The sequence below is a fragment of the Castor canadensis genome, chromosome 2 (assembly GCF_047511655.1).
Source record: "Castor canadensis chromosome 2, mCasCan1.hap1v2, whole genome shotgun sequence".
Classification (NCBI taxonomy): Eukaryota; Metazoa; Chordata; class Mammalia; order Rodentia; family Castoridae; genus Castor; species Castor canadensis.
In genome coordinates, this window is record NC_133387.1 from 131,897,146 (window position 1) to 131,917,763 (window position 20,618).

The following is a 20,618-nucleotide window of genomic DNA, read 5'->3' on the forward strand; positions in this document are numbered from 1 at the left end:
GCGCACCGCCAGAAGGCGCGCAGAGATGACCTCACGGATCTTGCCTCTCGCTCCGGCTCCCGAGGGCGGAGCCCAGGGCGCTCGAGGGGCGGAGCCCGCAGCTTGAGCACCAATAGCACGGCCTGGTCACACCAGCTACCTGCTGTCGGGTCCAGGTGCTCTGGCCGCGCCACGCTTCCTTCCTTCGCTTCTTTACATAGTTTAGGGATTTTTCTACTCAAACCTTGTACTAAGTCCTAAACCAGGTGAAATCAGAACAGGGAAATTGTGGGTTATCTGCCAGGTTGGGAGCGCGGCTCAGCGGCGGCCCGGGGTTCCATCCCCGCAGTAGGGTGTTAAGCTGTTTCCATAGTGAATCTGTGAAATTCATTTATCTGATGATAAGTAAGATTTTTAAACATTTGGGTGAGGCTGAAACTTGAGATAGCTTAAATTGGCTCAGATATCATTTCACGGAGTTTCGTTGGGTTTTTGTTTGGTTTGGTTTTTGGGTTTTTTTTACAATACTGGGGTTTGAACTCAGAGCCTAACACTTGCTAGGCAGCCACTCTGCCAGGCCTGTTTTGTGTTTGAGTTTTTTCGAGATAGGTTCTCATTAACTGTTTGCCCGGTCTGGCTTCGAACCATGATCCTCCTGATCTCTGCCTCCTAAGTAGCTAGGATTATAGGTGTGCACCACCAGTGCGCAGCTGGTTTGGGTTTTTAAGATAGGGTCTTAAACCAGGCACCGCTATCTTCCAGCCTCATCTTAATGGAGTGATGGGATTACAGGTTCTTACTACCATGCCTGACTCCATTTTGGGTTTATTGTTTTTACCCGTGTTGATCAGTTTTTCTGGGCTAACCATTGACTCTTAAATTCTTTTGTAATTTCCTTTTACACTTGTGATTTTATGAAACTTCTTGTAATTTTAGAAACTAACACTGACTTTGTAGACATGATTTCCTTTTTATTGTATGTATTTCTTAAGAGTTGAAATTGTCACATGTGCTGGCATGTGTCAGTAATCCCAGCACTGGGGAGACTGAGGCAGGAGGATCTCAATTTCTGGGCTACATAGCCAGACCCAGTCTAAAACAAGAAGAAATTATAATTTCTCATCACATTGTGATAAATATATACAATGACTATGTGTCCGGTCTTTTGTTTTCAGACAGGGTCTCACTGTGTAGTCCAGGCTAGCCTTGAACTTGAGATCCTCCTGCCTCAGCCTCCCCAGGGCTGGGATTAGAGTCTCTGGGCCTGTGGGCTTCAGTTTACTAGGCAGGCCTCTACTGCTTAAGCCATGCCTCCAGCCCCTTTGACTCTGGTTATCTGGAGTTAGCGTCTCACTTGGCACAGGCCAGCCAGTACCATAACCTTCCAGTTTCATGCTGCTTGCTGTTGCTGGGATAACAGGCACAAGCCACCACACCCAGCTTTTTTCTGTTGAGATGGGGTCTTGCTAATTGCCGCCTCTCTCCTGGAACAGTGATCCTCCCAATCTCAGCCTCCTAAGAAGCTAGGTTTACAGGCATGAGTCACCAGTGCCAGGCTATATGGGCCAGTTTCTAAGAATTCCTAATTTATATACATTCAAACCATTTTTCTGCTGTAGCAACAGTGGAAATATTTCAGCCAGTCTTCTCAAAATGCTTGACTAGACTTAGATACTTATCTTTAAATTGTGAGGTGTTTTATACATTATAAGAATAAGTTTGATGTATATTTACATTGTAAAGAATGAGGGCTGGGGGCATAGCTCAAGCAGTGGCGTGCCCAGGAGGCCCTGTACCATCACAAAAAAAAAAGAATGAAAGCACTGAGATCACCTATAGTTTAGGGAACAGAGCTTCATCAATACCTGTTCTCATTTTTTGTTTGTCTGCAGTGCTGGGAATCGAACCCAGGGCCTTGTCCAAGCTAGGCAAGCATGCCACACCTCTCTGGTTCTCTCTCCCTCTTTTCCTCCTTTTCTTTCTTTCTTTCTTTTTTTTTTTTAATTTTGTTGGAACTGGGGTTTTAGCTTGGCTTCACACTTGAAAAGCAGGCACTCTACTGCTTCAGCCACACTTCCAGCCCTTCTATGGGTTCTTAAAGATTAAACTCAGATGCATGGCTGAAGCAGTGGAGCACCTGCCCAGCAAGTCAAACTCTAGTACCACCAAAAAGATAAGAAAAAAAGAATAAACTCAGTTCCTTTTGAAATACATGAAAGGATTAAGTATGAATGTTGAAAAAGTGTTTTTATAATATCTTTCCAGTATTTTTCCATTGTTCTGGGTTAAACAGGTACCACTTCTGTATAAGAAAAAAATTAACTTTATTTTCAAGGAAACAAACTCATTTCCTCTGGGAAGCCTTCCCAGCTCCACTCCCCACCACACACACACACACACAAACCTTGGAGAGGGAATCTCTGTTTCTTTGCTCCCTGGGCTCCCTTACTCCAGAACACTGGGATTATTTGCTTTCTGGTCTGTGTACCCACCAGACTGCTTGCCCTCCCAGGGCAGGGCTCATACAACTGACTCCTGTCCCTGTCTCCTGAGCCTATGGATGCAGAGCCATCCATAAAAGCTGAACAGAAGAAGGAAGGAGAAGGAAGGGATGGAGGAAAAGGTCACTTGCAGAAGGACGATTTCTCTCCTCTTTACTGGGCGGGAGGCAGCTCTGCTAGATAACGGGTCTTGGTGAGAGGCGGGAGAATTCATTTCCCCTGAATATTAAAGATGCTATCAGGCATGAGGCTGCAGTGCAGTGCACTACTTTGTTTGGATGGAGGACTCTATCTTAGGCTGCATCTTCAGACCACCTTTGCCATCAAAATAAAGTCCCGACAGCCTGAGCCATGCATGGCCCTCTGTCCCCTTCCCACTCCCTCCACAGCCCAGGGGAGAGAGGTGAGCAGAGCAGACCCCAAACTCCTGTCCTGCCCTCTGCCAGGAACATCTGCCTCCTCTACCTGGCTCTGCCTAGGGAGGTGATAGTCGCCTTACCCCTGCTAGCTTATCTCTTAAGGTCCTGAACATTTTCGTTTGTTAAATTCTTATTTTTAAGCTGGGCTTAATGACTCATGCCTATAATTCTAGCTACTCAGGGGACAGGGATTGGGAGAATCAAAGTTTGAGGGCAGCCCAGCAAACAAACTGGGCATTGTGGCAGGCACTTGTACAACGGACAAGGGAGGAACAAGGGAGGTATAGGTTGGAGCGCCATGCTTCCAAGCCAGCCTGGGAAAAAAGTGGGAGACCTGAAAAATAACTTAAAGCAAAAGAAAAAAATGTTTTTTATTCAATTTTAAGTGGCCACAGAAGAACATTAATAACACATGTTTGAAGATTAAGAATACCTTCAGAAACCCTTGCACCCACCTCCTGGTATAAGAAAGAGAACATCACATGCCCCTGCTATCCCCCTCCATCCTTTCCTTCTCAGAAGTAAACTGCTCCCCTGAATATTTTATTTATCATTCCCTACTTTCCTGTTAACTTGACCACATACATTTTGTGAAGATAAAAGGAACATCCCAATAGAAGCAGCACTGAAAACAGGACACTTCCGCCTCCTGATCGTCCTGCTCCAGGCTCCTGAGTACTGAACCTTTTCTCTTTACAACTGTCTCAGGTATTTTGTTACAGTAATGCAAAGCTAACTAATACAATTACATGTAATGGCTTAAGAGCTTTTGCCAGTATAAGCTCCACTGTCCCTACCTCCTTCAGAACAGCAATTCAGAGCCATCTGAACCTGTCTCCCAAATTGCAATTCCTAAGACCTCCAAATAAAGTTCTTTTATGGTTACACTTTCTAAATTTGCATTGACTGACAGTTTTTATCCCCAAACAATATATTGTTTAGTTTAACACATTTATGGACTTTATGTAAATAGAACTTCTCTATTTCTTCCACAATTTGGTTTTATTGTTTTGCTGGTTTGATTACAGGGTCCCCCCTCTGTAGCCCAGACTGCCCTTGAACTCACAATCCTGCTGCCTAGGCCTCCTGAGTGCTGGAATGACAGGGCTGCACCACCAAAACCCGGCTCTGTAGGCGTTCTTTAATATGAAGGTCCTCTTGTGGGTTTTAACACACCCTTTTTAAGCAGAACGTGCTTATCCTATTAGCTAAATTATTAGTCCAAGGGGCAGAGGGCGGGGAGAGGGATTACACAACAATATCAGACCCGTTAAGGAAGGATTGAGACTCTCCCCATGTCTGTGGATGGGCTGGAGGCAGAGCTGTCCTCTGTCCCTGACAGAAACGTAGCTGCTTCCAGGCAGGGGAGGGAAGGTGACAGGATGGTTTTTGTTTTGCTTTGCTTTTTGGAGAACCAATCAGAACACGGCAGACAAAGAATGTTGAGCTGTGAGATTTTGATACCTGGGTGTGGACGCTGGCCATGAACTCTGGTAGGTGGTGTGGGGGCAGGTGTTGCCCCAGGTGTTGCCGTGTGATCTGCGCATGCGCCCCGCCTCCCCAAAGAAGGGCTGGATTCCATCCGTTTACAGTCACCGGACTGGCACCCAGCCCAGCGCGCAGCTCCTGTACAGACTGAACCTGCAGGGTCACGGGAGTGACCTGCTGCCCTGGGAGTTACAGGACCCGGGAGGTGGGGTCCGCCGACACTGTTGGGCGTCCCCTGGGGTGGGGGAGCTGGAGCCTGACCGGGGCGCCGTCTGCGCTCTGCTCTGCAACAAGGACAGGCGGGGACCTGCTGGACTTTGGCATCTGAACCCGGAGGTACTGCAGGAGGAGGGCGCAGGGTCAATCCGCGCTCTCGACGCCACCGCCGGGGCCCCCGCCTCCTGTCCCCGCGAGCGCCGCAGCCCGCACGCCCCGCTCCTGGCGGCTGGACCTGGGTCCAAGTCCGCTGTCCCCGAGCAGGGGCGGGCGGGACCGAGAGCGCCGCGCGTCACCGCCGCGTGCTCCTGATTGGCCGCGCGCGGTGGCGGCCCCAGGCATTGGCACCGCCCGTGGACCGAGCCGGAGTAACGGGACTCCGGCGGCGGGTGGCAGGTGGGATCGGGCCGGGACGCGCGCCATGCCATACCTGCTCATCAGCACCCAGATCCGCATGGTGAGTAGCCGCCGCCGGGGACTTTGGCCCACGAGGCTACGGCCGCCGCTTCGCGCCTCCTTAGGGCCCGGGCAGCGCCGCGGGGCGCGGGACCCGCAATCCGCCCTACAAGGAGCAGGGGAAGCGGGCGCGGCTGGGGAGGGCCAGGTGCGTGCGTCCCCGCCACGGGGCATCGGAGAGCCGCTCCGCACCCGCTGCGCCCAGTGCCCTCCGCCCAGCCGCTGAGCGGCGTGAGTGGAGTAACCCGCGGGAAAGAAACGCACGCGAAGTCGCCCACACCCCTGTGCCAAGTCGCTGGTCGTGCGCAGCCGCGCTTCCTGGGAGTCCGAAGTCAAGGAAAAGGAAGAACTCCCCGCGGGTGGGGAAGAAAGGACAGATAGGTGGGCGGTGGGGTAGCGTGGGAGACCACCACCCAGGAGTCAGACCTCAAAGCCCTTTCTCTGGGCGGCTTCCTCATCAAGAAGGTTCTGGGACTGGAGGTGTGGCTCAAGCGGCAGGGAGCCTGCATTGCAAGCACGAAGCCCTGAGTTCAAATCTCAGGGCCCCCCCCCAAAAAAAAGAGGTTCTCGTTATCCTCTTTTATCTTTTTTATTCATACATGCATACATTGTTTGGGCCATTTCTCACCCCCACCCCCAAACCCCCTCTTTTATCTTTTGACTGACATGAACGGGCCCCCTCTCCAGCTTCCTGCTCCCCACTGATCCAGCAGTGGACACCTGACTCCCTTGGGGTGAAGGAAAGAGCGGTGGGTTCACCGTCTGATAGGAGAGGTCTCGCCAGAACCACTCCCCTGAGCAGTTGTTAAACTATGGATTCCTGGGCCCTTTTCCAACTTGCAGAACTGTTCAGGCTTAAAAATTCCTACTTGGAAATGTCCTCAAGTGATTCTTTTAAAAAAAAAATTATAGCTTGATTGGTATATAAAAACATGCCAAAGCCTTTACAGGTTAAAATAATGCGAGCGTTCTTATATAGTCAAGAGTTGGGCAACTATCACAAGAAGCAATTTTAGAAAATTTCCCAAAGAAACCCTACCCACACAGGAAGTGATCCTCAGTTCCCCACCTTCCTCAGCCCCACGTGAAGCTCTAACCTACTTTCTGTGGTCCATGTGGTCTTATGAGTCTGGTTTCATTCATATCGGGCCATTCCTTTTTATTGCCAACTAAGATTCCATTATAAGGCTATACCACCTTTTTTTTTTTTTTTTTAGAGCAGGGTTTCATGTAGCCCAGACTGGCCTCAGCCTCTGGAGTGCGGGAATTACAGGCCTGAGCCAGCAAGTCACGTTTTCTTCATCTGATGAACATTTGGGTTGTTCCCACATTTTGGCCGTTATGAATAATGATGATATGAATGTGTGTGCACAAGGTGTTCTTTTTGGGGGGAATAGATCTCAGGGAGTTTCCCTGACTGGCTTTCGTTGTTTTTTGGGTTTTTTTTTTTTTTTTTGTGGTACTGGGGTTTGAAATCAGGGTCTACACGTTGAGCCACTCTGCCAGCCCTTTTTTTTGTGATGAGTTTTTTTAAAGATAGGGTCTCACAAACTATTTGCCCCAGCTGGCTTCCAACTGTGATCCTCCTGATCTCTGCCTCCTAAGTAGCTAGGATTACAGACATGAGCCACCAGCACCTGGCTCTGTATGTTTTTAGGTGGACACGCATTTTCATTTTTCCTGTTTTCTGGGTGATGACACACACAGACGTAGGTGGTGATGCCTGGCAGGAGGGCGACAATAGCCATGCAATGTCCAACTCTGCTTAGAGAGGTCAGGGAGGCCCCACTGCTCCCCTTCCAGCCTCCACAGAGCCTCATCACTGCCTCCACTTTTACCTGAAGCTTGCTCAGAGCCAGGAGGCAGGGAAGGCGAGGGACACATTTACTACCTGGCAGCCAGCCAGCAGCCACTGTGGCTTGCCTTGCAGGAGGTGGGCCCCACCATGGTGGGCGATGAGCACTCGGATCCAGAGCTGATGCAGCATCTGGGGGCCTCCAAGAGAAGTGTTCTGGGAAACAACTTGTAAGTAGTGGCATTCCTCAGCACCATCTCCCTGGCAGCCCCTAGTTCTGCCTGTCCCCTTTACACAACTACCAAACCCAGAGGCGAAGTCACTCTGAGCCTCCTACCTGCATCCGGGGCTCTGCCCTCTGTAGGGCTAATCCCATCTGCGGCACCTTCCCCACATCCAGCCTCTGAGGCTTGGTCAAAAAGCCTCACACCAGCCAGCACATTCCCAAGGCAGCTCATCCCCAGGTCTGCAAATGGACTGGTCCTTGGCCTGCCCTCTTGACCTTGTCAACAGATAGGCAGAGGCTTCTGCCTTGAAGGGCTGGCTGAGTAACAGAGCTCAGCCCCAGAAATAGAGCAGGTCACCCAGGTCCTACTTCCAGCTTGCCACTGCCTGGGCACTTGACCACTTCCCTCGGCATCTGTAACACACTCCAAACTGAGGCCGCTGCTTCTTTTCTGCTCCCTCACCTTCCTGCCCAGCAGTGGGGGAGAACCCTGACCACACAGGCTCAGGACTCGAGGAGAGTTGTCAGAGTTCCAGTTCCAGGCCCTTGGGTCAGGTTGGAGGGCAGAAGCCAACCGATCATTTTGCCATGAGGTACTTGCCTCAAGACGCCAGCTTGGGGCTCAAGCCCCTTATGTCTCATGGCCCTTCAGTACCAATTAAATCTAAAAGAAGGAAAACCAAGCATCCTCCAACGCCAGAGTGGCAGAGCCAGGAGCTATTGGGGCCAACTTTTGCTCCAGGACAGGAGGGACCCGTAGGCCGAGCTGAGGCGCTAGCCCCATGGAGAGCAGAGCGGGTGCTCATGGAGGCTGCTGCCTGTCTAACATGGACCTGTCTGTGACACGAGAAAGCTGTATAAATGGGAACAAGGACGGTACCTTCCTTTGGCATGGGAAGTGCTTAGTGGGGTTGGGGGGTGGGGGAGACAGACACTGTGCACTTAGCCTGGCACCCAGGAAGTGCCAGCAAATATGAGTTATTCCAATGAGAGCCCCTGGCCAGGTATGGCCCTCAGCAGACACTGGATTTTTTTGGTGGGACTGGGGTTTGAACTCAGGGCTTTGTGCTTGCGAAGCAGTTGCTCTACTGCTTGAGCCACACCTCCAGCTCATTTTGCTCTGGTTATTTTGGAGATGGGGTCTCCAGAACTATTTGCCCAGGCTGTCCTTGAACCACAGTCCTCTTGATCTCAGCCTCCGAGGTAGCCAGGATTGTAGGCATGAGAGCCATCAGTGCCCGGAAAGTACACGCTTTGCCCTGTCCCCTCACTGTCATTCTGATCTCTTTGCAGCTGTGAGTACTACGTCAACGACCCTCCTCGCATTGTCCTGGACAAGTTAGAACGCAGGGGCTTCCGTGTTTTGAGCATGACAGGAGTGGGCCAGACGCTGGTGTGGTGCCTGCACAAGGAGTGATTGGCATGCTGACTCGTGGAAGGGGCACCCGTTCTTTGGAGTGGCTACTGTGGGCCCTGTCCAAGTCCTGCCTCACTGACTGCCCTGCCTATCACTTCCCAAATTGTCACTCTCCTTGGTCCAGCACCAATGAGCAATGAAGGGCATTGGAAACCCTGCCTCAGTGGGTGGGGAGTGCAGGCCCTTGCCCAGTGCTCCCATCTGCCTTCTGACTAAATCTGCCCCTGGCCTGGGTCAGGTGGGTCCTGCAGTTAGTCTAAGCCAATAAAGGGGTCTGATGAGTGGTCACTCCTGTGTTCGCTTGTGCAGGAACCTAAGAAGTATGGCATTTGCAGGGAGGGTCTGTCCCCGCCCGGAAGAGGGCCCTGGGCCTGGGTGGAGTCTTCGGAAGCAGAGTTCAGCACCCTAGGCACCTAGGCACACAGAGGTGGGGTGGATGATTTTTTTAAGTTTATTGGTGCTGAGAAGAGGGGTGTGGGATGGAGAGCTAGAGCCGCGGGCTACGTGGGCTGCCGCTCATCTTCCTGCTGCATCCGGGCAATCAGCTGTTGGCGCTCAGCAGCCTGGCGCATGCGCATCATGACGAGGCTCTCATAGTCCCTCTCCGACAGCACTGAGCCCTGGGAGACAGAAAGGACAAGGAGGGGTCAGCCCAGACTCAGAGGATGGAGCCCAGACAGAGCTACAGTCTGTCAGAGCCGGGCGCCGGTGGCTCACGCCTATAATCCTAACTACTCAGGGCTGGTTCGAAGCCACCCCCGGGCAATTAATTCCGCCAGACCCTATCTCAAAAATACCTAACATAAAAAAGGGCTGGTGGAGTGACTCAAGGTGTAGGCCCTGAGTTCAAGCCCCGGTACCACAAAAAAAAAAAAGAGGACAGGAAGGACTGGGAACATCCTCAGGCATCTCAATTCACCCATGGTCCTTGACAGCAAGCAGGCCTTGCTCCCTAGGCGGGCCCTCCTTGACTGGCTCCCTCCAGCCCATCTCGGCAGTCTCCCCCACAGCTCCCTTTACCATGCTCCTCACATCTACAGTAAGTTCAGGTTCAGCCCTTCCTTGTGAATGAATCACTTCCCCTGGCCTCACCAGGCCCTATCTCCCTTCATTTCCTCTTTGCCATTTATCTGACACTCATTCTCTCCGCCTGTGGCTTCTGCCTGGCAAATTTCCAGCAGAGGAAGTGTGAGGTGCAGCAATCCACCAGCTCTGCTGGGCACAGAGACCAGAGCACTACCCTGGTAGCTGCCTGGATTCTCTGTGGCTGACTCTTGCTGAGGATGCAGGGGAAGGGAGCCCTGCCTTCCAACGGCCTCAAGTGGCCTTACTCTAGAAGGTGAGTAAGGCCCTTACTCTAGCAAGTGTGAGGCCCCGAGTTCAAACTCTAGTACCACCAAAAATATAGGTAAGAGAAGTGAGCATGAGGCCAGCTTGCCTTCTAAAGCTACACACCCAGGCTCCTGGAGGCAGGCCCATGCTTTCTTTTATGATCTTGCCAGCACAGTGGGGGGATTAAGGAGGGCTATATTTTACTGACCATAAGACTAATAAACAAGTGCTCCAATGGCCAAGGCTGAGGGGTGGAGAAGCCCCACAGCAGAGCCCTGAGCTGCCACCCCCACGTGCTGATAAGGGCTGCAGTATGGATGAGATCGCATCCTCCCTCAGTGTAGCTGAGGCTGGGAGACCTTCTTGTGGTTCAACAGCAGCTTAGAGAGTGAAGTCACCTGAGTTGGCACAGGAGTAAACCAGCCATTAGGTGCTTTCAAATGCACATGCTGACATGGAACAGGCTGGGAGGAAGGACTGGAGTTCAGTGACCCGGGGATTAGGAAGGGTGGAGCTGAAGGTAAGCAGCCAGGCCCTGGCCAATTGGTTTGGAGTAAGGGGTGCAGAGCAACAGGAGGCGATACTCAGCTCCTAGCCCTCCGCAGCCCCAGCATGTCTCCTTGTACCCTCTCAGCCAGACCCTGGGGGCCTTGCTGATAATTTACAGCTCAACCCTCTCCACAGAAGAGGGCCCCACATGAGATCCAGCGGCCAGAGCAGAGGAGATGGAAGCAGCAGGACTCTGGCCCTCAACTGTTCTCCTCCCAGGAGGCCCTCAGGGAGAGGATGGAGGAGGAAACTGAGCGGCCAGACTAGATGTCAGGCCAGGGAGGTAGCACTACCTCAAATTAATACTGCTCTGCCAAGAAAACTTGGAGTCACCCTTGGCATGCCCCCACCAGCCCTGGGAGGAGTGAGCCCTTTATAGGCGTGGGGTTGCTCCCCGTTAACACACCCTTCTGCCTCCCTCCCCCCATTCCACCAGGCCCTGCTAATGAGCCCTGTCACTGGCCCCAGGGCTGAGTCACCTGACCCAGCACCCTGCAACAGGTCCATCTTCCTTCCCAACAAGTGCTCCACACTCCTGCCTTTCAGTTAGCGCCCGCCTCCCTGGGCTCCTCCCAGACACACTGGGGCCCGCCTGCTGGGCTAGGGTGGTGGGGCTGGGGTGAGAAAGGAAGCAGTGAGGTGACACAGTAAGCAGGGCTGCCCCCAGACCAGTCCCGAGGAATCCAAAGCTCCCCACTGTTGTGGGGTGTTGGTCACAGCTGCCCCAATCCAGGCCTGTGGATGCTGCAATTACCTCAGAGCATGAAACCCGGCTTCCCACCTGCCTGAGTCAGCTGAAAACAAAACATCTCTGCCACAAGCTGGCAAAAACAGCCAAGCCACTAATCAGAGTCCCTCAGCTGCCGGCAGGGAAGGCTCAGCCCTACACTGGCCCAGAGAGCCACGGGGCTGGGAGCCACCAGAGAGAAGGCCAGCTGGGGCGCACCTACCTCCTGCCTGTGAAAGGAGCACACAGAGCCCTCACCCAGCTGAGAAGATCCAGCTCTGCTACCCGGGCTGCTCTTGCTCCAGCTCTGTAAGTGCTGTCTTCCTCTGGGGTTTTTCCCACATCCCTATGAAGTAACTAGGCCACTTGTGTCCCTGTGGGAGCTTTCTGCCAGGATCTCCCAGCTCTCTCCTCTCCTGGACAAAAAACACCCTCTTCCTGAGCCTCATCACACCACCTGAGATGCAGTCCAAAAGACTGTGCTGAGCAGAAACCAGAGCCTCTACTTCCAGCCCACTAGAGCTGTCTCTGATTCCTGGCAGTCACTGCTCTGGCAGGGACCAAATGGTCACTAGCTGCTCTTGAACATCTCTGTGGAGCTTCTGAGGTGCCAGGCCTGTCTGCTGGCTTCCTAGGCCCCATGGAGACCTGGCGGAAAGGCTCCTTCCGCAATGCCTCCTTCTTCAAGCGGCTGACCCTGGGGCGGCCAAGGCGACTGCGGCGACAGGGCAGTGAACTTAGCCAGGCCAGCACTGCTGGTGGTGACCATGAGGAGTATAGCAATCGAGAGGTCATCCGAGAACTGCAAGGGAGGGCGGATGGCCGGCGACTGCCCCTGTGGGGGGATGAGCAGCCACGGGCCACTCTGCTGGCCCCACCTAAACCCCCACGTCTTTACCGAGAGAGCTCCAGCTGCCCCAACATCCTGGAGCCCCCAGCCACCTACACCACCACCTACTCAGCAACCCTGCCCTCTGCACTCTCCCTGGCAGGCCCCCTCCACCAGTTCTCAGAAGAGGACCTTTCAGCCACTTCCCCCTTCCCGAGGACACCTAGTCCAGACCTCAGTGATCCTTTCTTCTCCTTCAAAGTGGACCTGGGGATTTCACTTCTGGAGGAAGTTCTACAGATGCTGCGGGAGCAATTCCCCAGTGAGCCCCACTGCTGAGCGGGGTGAGGGTGAGCATAGCTGGGGTGACAGGAGGAGTAGAGCTTGGGGACTCAGGGAAGTAAGGAACAGCCATGGATTAAGGAACAGGCAGGGGTAGGAATCCAGAGCTCTTCAAGTCACCCCAGAATGGAGGGACAGAGGCCAGCTGGGAACATTGGGGGTCATTTTTTGACAGGAACCCTGAAGGAAGCTGGTGAGGCCAGGAAAGGAAGACCACACCCTGCAACCACAGGAACTAGGCAGAGGCCAGAAGGCTACAGGGTGGCACAGGAGCAGACAGGGTGTGGGAGGACACAGGCTGAGCAGAACATACCATGCCCTGAACCAGCCTCCTCCAAAGCCTCCATCAACAGAGGTCATAGGACACATTTAGGAAGAACTGATCCAACCCAGACTGCAAAGGAAAGTGGGGAGGCCTGAGAGGAAAGGGGAGAGAGTTCAATCTGGTAGCCATTTGCTACAAAGGCTATTTAAATTTCAATTCATTGAAGCAAAACAAAGTAGAAAATTCAGCTCCTCGTCACACTACCAAATTTAAATGTTCAGTAGCCACACCTAATTAATGGCTACCATGCTGGACAGAACAGCATGAGCACTGAAACCACTGGACCAAGGTCCAGGGACAGTGCTGGCTAGACACTGGCCCACAGCCATCAGCAGCACAGGCAGGGTAAGGGAAGGCTCCACGGTCTGTGAAGGCAGTGTGGGGCTGACAGAGCAGGAGAGGGAGGTAGAGATCCAAAGGCAAATGCAGGGAAAAGGCCAATCAAACCATTAGCAGAAAAGAGGCCATGAGAGACTAAACCTGCCCACAGAGCTGCTGGGAACAGTCCCTGTGCTTGAGGAAGCAGCTCCTCCAGGAAGTGCCAGCCACCAGCAGGACGTAACCTGCAAAGGGATGCTTTGGGGACTGTCCAGAACTACTAGTGATGGAAGCCTTTGGGAAATGCTGCAAAAACAGTGGTAAACTTCCTGTTCAGAAGAGGGGAGGACTGGTTCAGTGGATGGCCACTGAACTATGAAGAGACAAAGGTGGTCTCCAGAATCCTCTGCCAGGACTGGAGAGTTCTGCCTTGCCCATACCTCTGACGATGGAGCTGCCAACCATGTCCAGCCCATGTCCAGATGTGTTTCTGCCCTGTCCTGTGGCCTGGCTAGAAAATCTGAAACCAGAGCCCATAGAACTCGACTGGACCATGTACTTCTGACCCAGGCAAGCTCTCCAGGCAAGAAAGAGGGGGACAGGAGAGATTCAACACACTGCCTCCATGACCCAAATCTGTGGCCTCCCTTTTCCTCCCCTGTGTAGGGGTGCCAAGCTGTATATAGAGGACATAATAAAGTTCTTTCTGATACAATCTATGGAGCATCACCTGGGACTGTAAAATGCTGGACTTAAGGTGGGATAATGAGGTCTTTTCTAAATCAGGGTCCTGAGTTGGGGGTAGACCACTTCTTGTTCCTCCCTCAGGCAAGTGGAGGGACAGGTAGGTGAGCAGAGCTCCTGCTAACCCACTGAAGGGCTATGGACACACTGAACAGTTGCCCAGGCCATTTCAGAAAAGGGAAGAACCAGGCTGCTTACTCCTGCCCCCAAAGCAATCAGTCCCACCAAGGTGGGGCAGGTGGCCCAGGAGCCCTGTGGCCCTAGCATCTATATCCAGGCCAGAAAACACCAGGGCCATTGTGGAGCCACAAATTATAGGAGGCAGCACTGGGCCAGCACCAGCTAGAAGGTGTACACTTCACCAAGAACAGGATGCCCAGACATGGCAGATGCACCCCAGGGTCAGCGGGGGGCTAGTGTTATTTCTAGAGGAGAGGTTGCCTCTTCAGTCAGTCCCTGCATGGGAAGCCAGAGACACATATGGAAATCTGAAGAGCCAGGAAAGGACACAGCTGTCCTGGGCACCTGCTCCTTCCTACAGCACTGGATGCTTCATGCACAAACAAGCAACCAGTGGCAGGGAGAGTCCTCTGAGTGGGAACGTGACCCCCAACAGGAGACACACCCGGAGGGTAAGCAAGGCCTAAGGATACTGTGAAGGGCTGAGGGCATGAACGGTGGTACAGTGTGCAGTTAGCCTGTGTGAGGCCCTTGGTTCAATCCCCAGCTCCAGGAAACAAACAAACAAAAAACCCAGAATACATAGGATAGGGTCCCTCTGGCCCTCAAGAGGAACAAAGGTCACCAGGGAATTGCAGCCCTCCTGCTTGGACTGATGGGCCTGCAATCTCACTCTACTCCTGCCAACCAAGAGACTCAGAGGACTGCAAACAGGAAGAGGACCCTGAGCAGGGCCCGGGGGAGCGGGGGGGAACTGGGGTCTTACCTTTGACAGTCCTGGGTGGCTGGGGCCCATGATGCCATGGGGCTGTCCCTCCAACCAGGAAATCTTCAGAGGGTTTTCCACCAGGCCTACTTCATTCTGGACAGCCAACTCCTGCCAAACAGAGCACCCAGTCCTGGTCCCATCCATCCCATCAACTAAAAGAGGTCTCTCTCTACCCCTCAAAGAATGGAGCCAGCATACTTGATGGTGTGCTGAAGCTCTAGCCCTTGCCATGGGAGAGTGGTGGGGATGTGTCCTCTGATTTGGTAGCAAGGACACATCCCCACCTTGTCCTCTTGGTAGCAAGGAGGAGCACAAAGGGTAGGAAGGCAGTGCTGAGTTCATAACCTAGAAGGGCGCAGGAGGGAGGGTGTGGAATAGAGCCAGCTAGTGTGAAATCAAGTCAGAGTATTCTCCCATTCACCCTGGGATTCACGGACCTTTCCGGAAGCCTTGACTCTGAGATGGTCAAGAGATCACCTGGGAGTGCAGGTCATAGAATTTGGCCCACAATATTGGGTCCCTGCCTAGAATGACAGGGCTGCCAGTAGTTCCCACGTGCTTTGCAGCACTCACCGCAGCCTTGACAGTTGCAAACTCCACTATAGCAGTGCCTGCCTTCTTCCTGGAAAGCACCAGGTTGAGAACTTCACCATACTGTGGAAAGAAGATGTTCCAGTAACCATGGTGGGGCTATCAGCATGGCCCAGCTTGTGCTAGAGACCAGCCTGGGTTGCCACAAGGCCTACTGGGGCATTTTCAGTCTGCGGATAACTTCTTATTGCTAGGGGCCCAGAGAAGTGAGATCAAAGATAAGAAAGTTTTTCCTAGGAAAGCATGACAAGAGAGATGAGCAAAGCACTGGGGGCCTCGGCTGCCTAAGATGGTTGAAGGCAGGGAAGAGGATGGGGCTTTCGTGTCAGACACCCACCTCCTCTCTCAGCACATTCAGCCAAGGACAGACCAGGCTGGAAAAGGCACAAGGCAACCCAAGAGATAGGAGGACCATGGGCCAGGGAGAAGTCTCTAGGCTGTACCATAGTCTGTGAGGCAGCAGGAAGAGGGGAAAAAAGAAAAAATAAAAATCCAGGTAGAGATGCTAAGGAAGTTCTTTCTGGCATTTGAGCTGAGCCATGGGCTGAGGTAACAGGAAAGGGAGGAAGCCAGCAGACCAGACCTTTTGCAAAAGTCGCAGGAGAACAGCTTGGGAGTAGCCGCCTTGGGACTCATCCTCCTTCTTGCACTTCCATTTCAGCTGAAAAGACAGCATCACCAAACATTGGCTTCTGCTGAACAGTGCCAGGCCCCAGAACTGAGCTTGACAGTCTGAGCAGATGCCTTCCTAGTCTCCAAGCACCTGTGATCTAGGGAGCACCACACAAAATGGGATTTCCCCATGGTAGCTGAGAGGAAAGCTCAGCTACTCTTCCTGTGACTCCTCAGTGACTCTTCTTGCCTAGTAAGATACTCTCCTCAGAGGGCCTCTGGAAATGTCTGCCCTGCAATGGCCAGCACTACAGCTATCTTTCAGGACAGGCTCTAAGAAGCAGCCTGGTTTCTAGGCAACAGAAGGATAGAGAGGATGTGAGAGCAATGCTGGCTCCTTTGGATATCAGCATCCCTGCAGAGCCCTAGAGTTGCAGGAAGCATCTGTTCTGACTGAGAGGAGATGTTATAAGGTGGCCCATGGATCCCCCCAGACTCACCTTTAGTTTGGGGGTTCCTCTGCCTTCAGTATTTTCTTCCTTTTCTAGAAAGATTGGGAAAAGATGGCAGAGAGAGGGAGTCCAAGGTTTTCCCAAAGGAAAGACACCTCTCAGCCAGAGGACTCCTGACAAAAGGTAATGTCTACCCTGCCCTAGTGAGGGGCCTGGTGGAAAAAGTAGATGCAATCCCAGCGCACCACAGTGTGGCCTGCCCAGCCACCTCCTGCAGGTTACCTGGGAACTCTCTCCAAGAGCTGGGAATGCTTCCTAGGGGCCAGAAGCAGAGACATAAACCATAGGGGCTCAGTGAATCAAAGCACCCCTTTCCCTCCCCCTAACACCCCCCCCAACAAATGAGAACTTCCTCTGCTTGGGACTAAGACAAAGACCAATGCAGCCAGGAGGAGTAAAAAGCACATAGGACCCCAAGACTCGGTAGGAAGAAGGGGTAGGTGGCATGTGTTGGAGTGGTGTACCCACAGGATTCTGGCAGATGGAAGCCAGCACAGTCATTCCACCAAGCAGCCAACATGGAAGAGGTATTGTTGCCCTGGAGGGACACAGAAGAGTGCAGGACTCTCACCTCTCAGCCTCTGCTCACGGTCCTGTCGGATTTGCTCCTGGATCAGCCTCTGCTGTTCTTCCAACTGCCGGGAACCCTCTTCTCGTAGGCGTGCAATCTGCAGAGCAGGGGGCGGAGGGGTGACAACTCTATGCAAATCCAATTCAAAGTTGTCTTAACTTGCAAAGGTCCCTGACAGGTTCCACCTGCAAGCTATGGCTCAGCAACCTGTGGGTGGAACAAATCACCCAGCTCCTACAGAAGAAGATGAAAAGCGCATCTTCCCCCCACCCCCCTACACACACCATCATGACCACCTGGGCCCCCCCCCTTCTTCCTCCTCCTCCTCCTGCAGACGCCCTGGGGTGGTGGGCCTGAATGCTCACCTCCTGTTCCAACGCACTGGTGCTCCAGCTCTCTTCTTCCTCCTCACTTCCCTGGGCTTGGGCTTGCCGTTCCCGGGCCTCCAGGTCTAGCATAAGGGTTGAATGGTCCAATGCAGTCACTGTATGGCCTTAGTCCACCCCAGCTCTGGCTGCTTCCCCAAAGTGTCAAACATGACAACACCATACAGTAACTCCCACACCCTCCCAACCGTGCCCACAGGTCCACAAGTCACTTTCCATGACAAAGGTAAAAAAAAAGTATGGGACAAAAAAGTGTGGGCCCTAGCCAAGTAGCCAAGAGTCTGAAGAGTTAAGACAGCTCACACTGACCAAGCTGGTTCTCTCCACACAGCAAACAGGGTGCAAGTGGGTGCTTATGTCAGCAGCCCAGGGTTGTGTGTTAGGGATCCCTGTGGGTGGAACTGCTGGCCTCTCTTCCTGTGGTTTAGCGCTATAGCCTAACATGGGCCTGTTCTCTGCTTTGATTCATTTCCCACCACTGAGATCCAGTTCTCACTGTCCCCCTGCCCTGCTCCTCACTGTGGCCCTGGCTACTGAGGCTCCTCCAGAGATAGGCAGATGGAGAAAGTCATCACCCCAGGTCCTGGAGCCTTGCCTACCTCTCAAGGCTGGTGGCCTTGTGATGGACATTGCTGTAACAAACCCTTCTCTTAGGCCTAGGACTTGCTGCTTTCTTTCCTTTGTGCATACTTTACTTACCTACAACCTTCTCTCTCTCTCTCTCTTTCTTCAGGTGCTGGGGATCAAACCTAGGACCTCACACATGCTAAGCAAGTTCTCTACCACTGAGCTACACCCCAGTCCTCTGCCCCTTTATTTCTGGGTAGAGAAATGGATGCATTGGGATAGAATAAGCACAGGTTATGATGTATATTATAGGCAAGAAGGGGAGAAAAACTGAGTAGAGAGTGCTTGGATCGATCTTACTGAATTGATGAAAATGTTTTTAAATTGGTTTACAGTCATAGTGGCGCCAGCTGGTAAACTGAATAAAAATGCCTTCATATACTTGAAATGGACAGACATTATAATGTGCAAGAACATCTCAAAACAAAACTGTTCAAAAAGAGTCTGACCTCTTGGAATCCTTCTGAGGGAGCTTCTCACAGTGAAAGCTCTGGGCAGGGATGAGGCTGGGATAAATACAAAAAGACACAGCCTGGAATAGGGAATAAGAGCACCAATTTTACTCACTCTGTGTGAGTTTAAATCCCAACTCCAGCAAGTTTCTACGCTTTAACAGTAAATCTTGTAACTGCTATTATTCCTAAGAGCATCTTTAGGACCCAGTGTCTCAGAATGGTTTCGCCCAGAGCCTGGGCCAAAAGGCTTTGAGTTGCTCAAAGTGAAGCAACAGAAAGAAAGGTGAGAGAGACTAATGAAAATGGCCAGGGGCCAGGCACAGTGGCTCACACGTGCATTCTCAGTTACTCGGGAGGTGGAGATCCAGAGCATCACAATTCAAGGCCAGCCTAAACAAAAAGTTAGTGAGACCCCCATCTCAATCAATAAACCAGGCATGGTAGCATATGCCTGTCATCCCAGCTGCAAGGGAGGCATAAGGAGGAGGAACGCAGTCTAGGCTGACCTGGGGTAAAACACAAGACCCTATCTGAAAAATAAAGAAAAAAAAGCTGGGGGGAGGGGGGACATGGTTCAAGTAGTAGAGCACCTGCCTAGCAAGTACAAGGTCCTAAGTCCAAACCTCAGCATCAAAAAAGAAAAAAAAAAAAAAGGAAAGAAAGAAAATGGCCATGGATGGAATTGGAGAACATCATTCTGAGTGAGGTTAGCCTGGCCCAAAAGACCAAAAATCGTATGTTCTCCCTCATATGTGGACATTAGATCAAGGGCAAACACAACAAGGGGATTGGACTTTGAACATATGATAAAAGCGAGAGCACACAAGGGAGGGGTGAGGATAGGTAAGACACCTAAAAAATTAGTTAGCATTTGTTGCTCTTAACGCAGAGAAACTAAAGCAGATACCTTAAAAGCAACTGAGGCCAACAGGAAAAGGGGACCAGGAACTAGAGAAAAGGTGAGATCAAAAAGAATTAACCTAGAAGGTAACACACACGCACAGGAAATTAATGTGAGTCAACTCTCTGTATAGCTATCCTTATCTCAACCAGCAAAAACCCTTGTTCCTTCCTATTATGGCTTATACTCTCTCTTCAACAAAATTAGAAATAAGGGCAAAATAGTTTCTGCTGGGTATTGAGGGGGTGGGGGGAAGAGGGAGGGGGCGGAGTGGGTGGTAAGGGAGGGGGTGGGGGCAGGGGGGAGAAATGACCCAAGCCTTGTATGTACATATGAATAATAAAAAAAAAAAAAAAGAAAGAAAGAAAATGGCCAGGGAAGTACAAGCCAGACAGCACTTCGAGATCACCTACCAAGCTTCACCTTCTTCCTTTTCTCATCAAGTTTCTGGGTCCTCTCTGCTGCCTGCTTCTTGGCTTTCCTGACCTTGTCATATGCAGCCTAGCAGGAGAAAGGAACGAAATGCAGAAGGTCAGCCAGAGAAAAAGGACAGAGCCCCAGCAATCTTCCTAGCTCCTGCCTACTAGCCCAGAGCCATCAGGGTGGCAGCCTAGTGACTGGATCTCCAAGCTTAGACAGCAAGAACTGTGCCACATGCAGACAGGCAGAGTGTGCCACAGTTGAAGGCAAACCACTGGATCTCTAATCAAAGGGACAATTCAGTTAAAGGAGGGGGTGCTTACCCTGGCTGCAGCATCAGTCAATACTTCCAAAGCCTGGGAAAGCTGGTGGAAAAGTTCAGCTAAACATAAGGACCAAAAAAACAAGAGAAGAAAAATTAAGTTAGACTTGGTGACGATGTGCTTCCCCAAAAAAGCACTGCAGAGAAGCCACAGAGGGCAGAGAACCAACATCAGATGACAGAATGGAAGGAAAATATGTGTGTCAGATGCCCCTAACATGTGAGGTGAGCCCTGCACCCCACAGCGCTCACACACAGCTCAGGTCAGCAAGACACAATGGCCAGGAGAGCAGATCTCTTCTCCCAGTGCCCTTGGGAGACTCTCACCTGCTCTGGGGTTATCTGGATTCTTGTCTGGGTGGCAGGAGAGGGCCTTCTGCCTGTATGCTTTCTTCACCTGGAAGAGTCAGAAGATGTGGTCATTCACCTCACCCCAGGAACTTACAGAAAAACCTTGCTGAAGCAGTGAGAGAAATCTCAGGCCCCCCTAAAAGAGAGGCTCTGGCTCCCTCTTCACAGCCACCATGGAGATGTGCCCGAAAGAGGCAAAGGCCACCCATCAGAGGGGCAGCCTACTTCCTGCTAAGTGCTCGATTTCACAAATGCCAC

The 20,618-nt window shown here is 52.1% G+C and overlaps 3 protein-coding genes across 4 annotated transcripts in view; 2 read left to right on the forward strand and 1 right to left on the reverse strand.

Moving 5' to 3' along the window:
• Window positions 1-4,927: 4,927 nt before the first annotated feature.
• On the forward strand, window positions 4,928-8,785 carry Gchfr (GTP cyclohydrolase I feedback regulator). The gene is made up of 3 exons (XM_020176143.2): window positions 4,928-5,060; window positions 6,990-7,084; window positions 8,374-8,785. Exons 1-3 carry the CDS (start codon window positions 5,025-5,027, stop codon window positions 8,495-8,497), a joined length of 255 nt encoding a protein of 84 aa, XP_020031732.1. The 5' UTR covers window positions 4,928-5,024; the 3' UTR covers window positions 8,498-8,785.
• A 149-nt stretch (window positions 8,786-8,934) lies between these two features.
• Window positions 8,935-20,618, reverse strand: part of Dnajc17 (DnaJ heat shock protein family (Hsp40) member C17) — a 31,682-nt gene continuing 19,998 nt past the window's right edge. Inside the window, exons 2-12 of one of the 2 annotated variants that reach the window (XM_020176103.2) lie at window positions 20,337-20,406; window positions 20,011-20,069; window positions 19,681-19,768; window positions 18,361-18,417; window positions 17,264-17,349; window positions 16,899-16,995; window positions 16,316-16,359; window positions 15,787-15,864; window positions 15,186-15,266; window positions 14,610-14,720; window positions 8,935-9,117 (exon numbers count right to left, since the gene is read on the reverse strand). In XM_020176103.2, the coding sequence (XP_020031692.1) occupies window positions 8,998-9,117; window positions 14,610-14,720; window positions 15,186-15,266; window positions 15,787-15,864; window positions 16,316-16,359; window positions 16,899-16,995; window positions 17,264-17,349; window positions 18,361-18,417; window positions 19,681-19,768; window positions 20,011-20,069; window positions 20,337-20,406 (891 nt within the window). In that variant the 3' untranslated portion in view covers window positions 8,935-8,997. The remainder of the gene's footprint in view (window positions 9,118-14,609; window positions 14,721-15,185; window positions 15,267-15,786; window positions 15,865-16,315; window positions 16,360-16,898; window positions 16,996-17,263; window positions 17,350-18,360; window positions 18,418-19,680; window positions 19,769-20,010; window positions 20,070-20,336; window positions 20,407-20,618) is intronic. The other variant, XM_020176111.2, reaches the window with a different exon arrangement.
• Window positions 9,113-13,617, forward strand: C2H15orf62 (chromosome 2 C15orf62 homolog). Its single transcript, XM_020176123.2, has one exon. It carries the CDS (start codon window positions 11,746-11,748, stop codon window positions 12,271-12,273), a length of 528 nt encoding a protein of 175 aa, XP_020031712.1. The 5' UTR covers window positions 9,113-11,745; the 3' UTR covers window positions 12,274-13,617.

Coding starts and splice junctions, on each gene's coding strand:
- Gchfr (XM_020176143.2), top strand. CDS start 5,025: ATGCCATACCTGCTCATCAGCACCCAGATCCGCATG. Junction 5,061..6,989: donor TCAGCACCCAGATCCGCATG/GTGAGTAGCCGC, acceptor CTTGCCTTGCAG/GAGGTGGGCCCCACCATGGT. Junction 7,085..8,373: donor AGTGTTCTGGGAAACAACTT/GTAAGTAGTGGC, acceptor ATCTCTTTGCAG/CTGTGAGTACTACGTCAACG.
- C2H15orf62 (XM_020176123.2), top strand. CDS start 11,746: ATGGAGACCTGGCGGAAAGGCTCCTTCCGCAATGCCTCCTTCTTCAAG.